General features: G+C 40.7%; 1 protein-coding gene across 1 annotated transcript; it reads right to left on the bottom strand.

Moving 5' to 3' along the window:
• Positions 1-2,894: 2,894 nt before the first annotated feature.
• Positions 2,895-6,651, bottom strand: thoc3 (THO complex 3). The gene is made up of 6 exons (XM_080035212.1): positions 6,469-6,651; positions 5,635-5,791; positions 4,927-5,131; positions 4,150-4,311; positions 3,860-3,960; positions 2,895-3,364 (listed from the first exon to the last, which is right to left on the bottom strand). Exons 1-6 carry the CDS (start codon positions 6,622-6,624, stop codon positions 3,201-3,203), a joined length of 945 nt encoding a protein of 314 aa, XP_079891338.1. The 5' UTR covers positions 6,625-6,651; the 3' UTR covers positions 2,895-3,200.
• Positions 6,652-7,361: the final 710 nt, after the last annotated feature.

Raw genomic sequence — 7,361 nt, 5'->3', positions numbered from 1 at the left:
GCTACATCAGGCCATGATGCTAAATCCAATACCAGATGCTTGGCTCAACTGATTTGCGTTTTGGCCTCAAAAATAATCACAAAGCAAAACGCACAAAGTATTTTTTTATTCATCCAAAGTCCGAAAATGTGAAAATTCCAGAAGGGTAACTACTTGTATTAAAGTTGTAGAATCATGTGTTGGAACTATTTTTAAAATAAGACTAAACTGGATATAAACTAATTTTCCACAGCTATTTTAGGGTTATATCAGTGCAAAGTCTTCAAGGTGGAGTCAGTGATACTGGAGAACGCGATTGTCAATATCACTTTTAGTCAAAATCAGTGTAGATCTAGTACCTGTACGTACTACAAAAATCCAGTTAATACACAGCCTAGGCTCTGTAGACTTTATGTAAATAAAGTAGGCCTATATGTTAACAAAGGGGGCTCACCGTAGCAAGCAACACGCCCATTTACAGAGCCTAAGCTGTAACTGGATTTTTAGTCATATTTACTCAGCAGGAGAGAGACATAACGTTATTTACATAAAACCATTCACAAAAGAGTTATTACATAAACAACATATGATCAAGAGCAACTCAAAATCGGCTGTCAGGTTACACTGATTTTCTGCAGCTGCACTAATGGAGGAATTCTATCAGAACTGCATTTAATATTTAATGTTGCCATTACTGGCCTCATACATAAACATATTGTTTGGCTTGTGTGCAAGGCAGAAGAGGGAGTGTGTGAATGATAAGTGAATACGTGTATGTCGGGTTAGTGTGGATTCCATACCCCCCTCACCAGAGCCGGCCCAAGCCTTCATGGGGCCCTAAGCGGAATATGATCAGGGGGCCCCTCTCCAATCGTAGCACTGCCCAAATTATTGCCCATTGTTAAATGTTTTCCCCACACCCAGTGTTTTCTGCTAGTGCATCCAATGTCCAGATGGGTAAAAATATATGACAGTTGAGATCCTGTCCCTCCTAGAGGGGTCCGGGGGTATGCCCTGCCCCCCCCCCGGGAGATTTTTTTTAAAGTTTTTAAAGTGAAATGCATGAATCTGGTAGCCTGGCATTCCCAGACCTGCCACTAGGCGCTGGCAAATTAAATTTGCTGCGCGTGTTGGTCTGGCCACGCTCTGTTGAAGTTTTATCAAGAAAGCCAGAAATCTGGCTGGTGGTTTCAATTGGTTCTATATAATATGGGCGCGCCAGAGCCCTTTATATGGTGCTCTGGGGAGGACGTAACCGGATGACGACAGTGACGTGCATGCGACGTCAAAGCCGTGATAGTAAACATCAAATATGGCTGCGGATATGTTGTGTGAGTCTGAGACTGCTTTGCCCTCGACCCTTAACGATTTGGAAGACGGCACTCAAATCTTTCATTAGCAAGTAAGTGGAATGTTCTATTTTGCCGACCGACAACGGCAAACGTTTAATTTAACAGTTTAACAGCTGTTCGCTAAACTAAAGGGGCTTACGTCGCCTTGTGCATCGCTCTGATTGGTTGTAGTGCTATCCAACTGCGTGCAGTGGCATTTGAAATGCACGAGTAGGAGCCGCCCCTCGAGTTGGAAATTACTATTGATCGTGGCCAGACCCTCTATCGTTCAAGATATCAGGGTCTGGATTTCCAGGCTATGAATCTGGTGCACTTTGAGAGAAAAATTAAGAGGCTAAATCTGAGAAATTTTGTGTGAAAAAATAATTTGGAGACACTGGGTCAGATGAATTAGAAGCTATTGAAGAAAGGCACATGGATTTTCCATAAAAATATTAATTTAAAATAAAATATTATGGAGGGTCCTCTGGGATGGGCTTGGAGCTCTTTTTCTTTTACTGGACATATTTCTCTGTAATATAATGAATGGATTTAAATGCAGTGAGAGGAACGAAGCAGAACAACTCTGTTGTCCAGCTTTATTTTTTTTATAGACGAGGCTGAAATAGGCTATAGACTCTACACTCTAGTGCATTGGCAACTGAGGGCGTTTCCAAATGTTTTTAAATTAACTCAATACACACTGTGCATGGATGTGAACGTGACATGATCAGTTAATTTTGGATTACCTCCCAGATAAACTGATTCAATTATTAGGCTATTAATTATCTAGACCAAAACATTGTATTGGTATTTTGTATTATGACCCACATTTGCATAATATGATGTCAATATCAAACACACAAACTCAAAAATAAAAAATTATTATTATTTTTTTTTGGAGGGGGCCCCCCTGGCTTATGCCCCCCTAGTTCGCTTATGCCTCGGGCCGGCTCTGCCCCTCACCACCTGCAATTGTTATTGAATCTACACACCCACACACACACCCATGCTGCAGACAGGCGGTGGTTGGCGATGGTTCAAGTAATTAAATTAGTGTTTTCCTGTTCAGTCTCTGTGCTGGGGCCTTTAAAACAAAAAAACAAAAAAAATTTTGTAAGCTTCATCCTACACCTCGGCTTTAAAGGCAGCACACTTTTAAAGCTGTAGTGCGGGACTTTTTCATAATTGCATGTCGGTCACATTCAAGCCATCGCCAGACGAGTTGACACAAAGTTGATTAAGCCTATCAGCTCCACACAACTCTCTCTGTATTTCTCAGTATGGCAGGCAGCGTTTACCAGCTGGCGTCGCACCCCTACAATGGCGCAGGAGATCAGAAAAATCACAAAAACCGTCGAGGAAACATTTCAGTTGTTGAATCTACTGCTAAGAGAGTACAGCAGTTGAACTAAATATGTGCCGACAGTGTTGTTGTAATTACTCAGAATTACTCATGGGGGCAACCAAAGTTATGCACTATAGCTTTAAACGCACACCATAAAAGTGTATATATTTTATAAATAAAAGGAACAAACACCAATTAATTAGTGATTTAAAAACCAGGGTTGGAGAAACACTATGTATAAAGAGACCCATTTTTAATATCAAAAACAATGCATATCTTACATGAAAACAATATGTTACAGCACTGGGTATCGTGTTTTTAATCAGTGTACAAAAACCACAGGGAATGAAGTCACAGCTGTTATAATGAAGAGCTAGGACAGCTGCACTATCTGCTGGTGGCTTCAGGAATTGCAGAAGAAAACATACATAGCAGCATCCTTGGGGCTGTGATGCATGCTTTTGTTCCCTTATCTCTCTCCGAAGGCTTGACTGATCATAATTGGAACAAAGTAGTTTTACCATTTAAGAAACTGATCTGTCTCAAGAGTCATTGGGAAGGCCAAAGAGTTTGACGGTGCCTGCCTCCCGGTTGCTGTCGTATTTGCCCTCCTTGTCGTCACAGGCGTAGGCCAGCAGTGGCCTCTTGGGGTGCCAGGCAACAGTGAAGGTCGGGGAATCACACTGGACCTCCCACAGTTTCTCTCCTACACACAAACAACCATGGGGAAAAAACATGTAGTTTTGGTCACTTGAATGTATGCGCTTTTTTTTCTCATCTTCTTATGGACATTTAGGACTGAAAAAAGCCTTTTTAAGTCTTTAAACATTTTCTGGAGCTGCTATTTTGCATTAACATTTGGTAAACCTGGAGAAATCCATTAAAGAGGAGACATAAAATGATATTGAGTGGGGTTTCCATTTACCATTTTTTTTTAAATGCACCCACTATGGTACAAATAGGTTGTGTATCTCTATGTATGGAACAGCAACAAACTGAATAGCTGACTCAAAACTTAATACCTTGCCTGAGTAAAGTTTGTTAACATGTACTGAAACTGTGCAAAGGATTTATGATCCAAAAACAGTTTACTAACCACTTTGTTTGCCTACAAACTGCATTTTCAGAACAAACACCAAGCTCTTGCCAAAGTCCCAAATAGATAAGCTTTCTGTTCTTCTCTCCTACAATGCGTACTGACCGGTTTCCACCTCTGCGATGTCGATGAAGTGATCCTCCGAGGCCGAGGCTAACATCTTGCCGTCATGGCTGAAGCTCAGTGTCCTCACAGGCCAGTCCAGCCTACAACGTCACAATTAAAAGAAATTAACAATCAGATAAAAGAAAATATTAACCTAGATTAGTTTACAGAGTAAACTTCTAGTGATATGAGTCATATTATCATGTCATGATATCAAATATCTATCAATATATTCTTAAAAGGGGTTATTAGATTGTGCAGCGCACGCATGCACACACACACACACTGACCTGGAGAAGCAGCGAACACACACCAATTCCTCCACACTCCACAGGCTGACCAGGGCGTCAGCACTTCCTGTGGCAAAGTATTTCCCCGTGGGGTCAAACTTGATACAGATGCAGTTGGACGGGTGAGCGTTGATGGACTGGATGGGCTTCAGCTCTGGATAACTGCAAACAAACACACACTGTTCATTTCAGCTTCGAAATACACGTCAGAGACGTTTTTACAGAACAGACACAGCACCAGAGACCTTTCACAAGTTACATTATTCTGACAGGATCTTGACACCAGGTGCATTTACAATTTGTATAGGGGAACAACCAGTGTTGACACTAAATTCTGAAACGCAAGTGATATATTGTAATAGTGGATGCATGATTTTCTTGTGTGCTTTTAAATGTTATGGATCACAATGATCTTCTGTTGAAAGTTCCCTTTGCTGTTTACTAAATTGGTAAATACCACCTCTGCTACAGTAACCCGAGGTGGAAAAAAAAAACAGGGCAAGTGCAGCCTGTCTTTCGCGCATAACGTTTTACCAAATACTCTGTCCAATTAATCAGCTGCCTGAGTGTCATGTGATTTATGTTATAGGTGATCTGGCAAAGCTGAGACCTGGCTAGTAACTTCATATCATAAAGAAAAAAACAGCTTTCATAAATATTGTATACGTTGGGGGAAAAATAAATACAAATTTAGTTCGCAGAGTTTTTTCTGTAGGAGGCCTGGTGTCACTGTCAAATCCTGTCTTCCTTATTTCACACAGTTGGGTTCCTTCCTACCTCAGAATATTGATGCAGCCGTTGCCGTTGGTGAGGAAGAAACTGTCGTTGTCGTTATTCCAGGAGATCTCGTTCACCTCAAACTTGAACTGCTCTTCTGCCCTGGAGCGGTGCGTCTTGGCGTCAATGAACGTCACCACGTCATCTTTGTTCCCCACTGCGATGGTCTGACCGTCGGGGCTCCAGCAGATGTTGATGTTCTCCCCTACAAAAACATTAGTTGACACTTTAATAAAAATCTCAAAAATAGTAGTTTATCTGGGATTCATGGTTAATACAATGTTGACAAATGGATTCTGTTACATTGTTGTTTTTAAGTCTTTCTTCAGAAACAAATTGATACCTCAAAACGTACCCACCAGCCTGGAAAATCTCCCTGATCAAACATAGGTCTAGCCAGCAAACAGAATAAAATACCCCCAATGTTTGGGAAGGGTTTCAACTCGCCATGCTTTAAAATCCTTGTTTTAGGACGCCATAAATGAACAACTTACAGTATATTTACTTTTTTTCCCCCATGTTCATTTCTTACATGAGGACAGAGCCAAACAGAGGAGAAGGGATTGCGCAGAGTGTGCAACATAGCAGGTGAGATTCAGGAAGTGTTTCTGTGTTAAGTATATTAAAATGAATAGTTGTGTATAGCTAAAACGGTCAAATTTCAATTTCATCTTTAAAAAATAAATAAAAAATGCCACAAGCTCCCACCTTTGGTATTGACAGTGGCGATGCATTTGGTGGTGCGGACATCCCAAATACGGATGGTCTTGTCTCCAGATGCCGTGACAAACAGATCTGGGTTGGTTGGGTGCCAGCACAGCTGATCCACACTGTCACCATGACCTCTGTAGTTGTTCTCTTTCACCTGGGAACAGACACAGAGTCACATATTAAACCGGTATTATAGCCTACAATTGCCCACTTACAATATCTACCTTCAGCCCTGAGCTGATATAGACGTGTTGCAGCCTCTGTGTGACCAACATTATGCCATAACGTTATTTATCATACAGTAAACCTGTAACTTGGGAGCTTACTTGTACACATCCACATCAGGAAACTGTGATGAAAACTTAGTACACAACACTATTAAAAGAAAATTATAATTGGACAAATATATCATATGAAACATGTTACCGCTTTGAGTATTGTAAACAGCCTTACACATTCTGGCTAACTCCAAATAACTGTAAAATAATAACCTGTAGACGGTGTATTGGAATGATGTGACCGACATTGCTAGACCGACAGTTATAGTTACACACACGTGGAAAATAGAATTTAATGTAAGATTTCACGAACATTGCGAAGGTAAACTGTGTGACTACGGCTAATCTATCAGTCGTATCAGCGTCTATAATGTGTGAAGATCAATGTGTACAAGCCTGTTTTATGGCTGTTTTATAGCCGTTTGTTTGTTCCGAGTGCACAACATTGGTACTATAAATTATATTATACATTTTTAGGGCCAAACTCCTCAACATCCATACATTCACAGAAACGAGGCTAACGCTAGCATGCTCACAGAACACTGCCACTCACCAAACGGTCCTTCTCCAGGATAAAAACGCTGGCTGTTTTGTCAAAAGACCCGGAGGCAAGTCTCCTGCCATCACAGCTCCACGCCACCGAGTGCACCTTTGCTTGGTGCGCAGGGAATTCTCGACTTTTGTTGTTATTTTTGAAGCTCTCTTGCATATCTTGGTAGTATTGCGAATGCGACGCCATCTTGAAACTTTGTGCGTTTTGTATTCCGCGACATGTGAGCATTACCGCCACTTGCTGCTCCGGAGGATGGACCGCACTCTAAACGTGTTCTCAATCAGTCCACTATTGTCTGGGCCCATGACACAGATCTCATTTTGTAGTATTCCATAAGCTATTGCACTTAGAGTAGCCTACATTTATTTCTATGTTTTTGATAAGCTGTTGCACTCTTAGTAAACCTAGGCCTACCTGTATTTTGATAAGCTGTTGCACTTAGAGTACATTTATTTCTATGTATTTTGATAAACGGTTGCACTCTTGAGTAAACCAATAACTATGTATTTTGATAAGCTGTTGAAGAGTTAACCTATTGTGTTTTCCTGAACTGATAAGATTGTTAAACACTTAAACAACAGACAGCCATATGTTAATCAAATAGGGATTTTTTTTTATTAGCTGTTGAACTCTATTTGATAAAATAAAGAAAATATATGCACTCCTATGTCGTTGTAGTGTTTTACAATATATATCTATTGATGTGATGCTCATCAATTTTAGGCATTTTTTTCTGGCCCCTCATTTTGGATCATTTCCACCAACCGGCCCCCATTCAAAACTAATTGAATAGCCCTGACATATAGTATGATGTATTCGTATTCCCAGTGACGTGCGGTGAGGTCAGTAAGTGGGTAGGCAATGAGTTCTGAAAGCCAAATTGTTCTAAAGCT

The sequence above is a fragment of the Ammodytes marinus genome (genome assembly GCF_949987685.1).
Source record: "Ammodytes marinus genome assembly, chromosome: 10".
Classification (NCBI taxonomy): Eukaryota; Metazoa; Chordata; class Actinopteri; order Uranoscopiformes; family Ammodytidae; genus Ammodytes; species Ammodytes marinus.
Note: the sequence above shows the minus strand (reverse complement) of the source record. Positions and strands in the feature narration are given on the sequence as shown.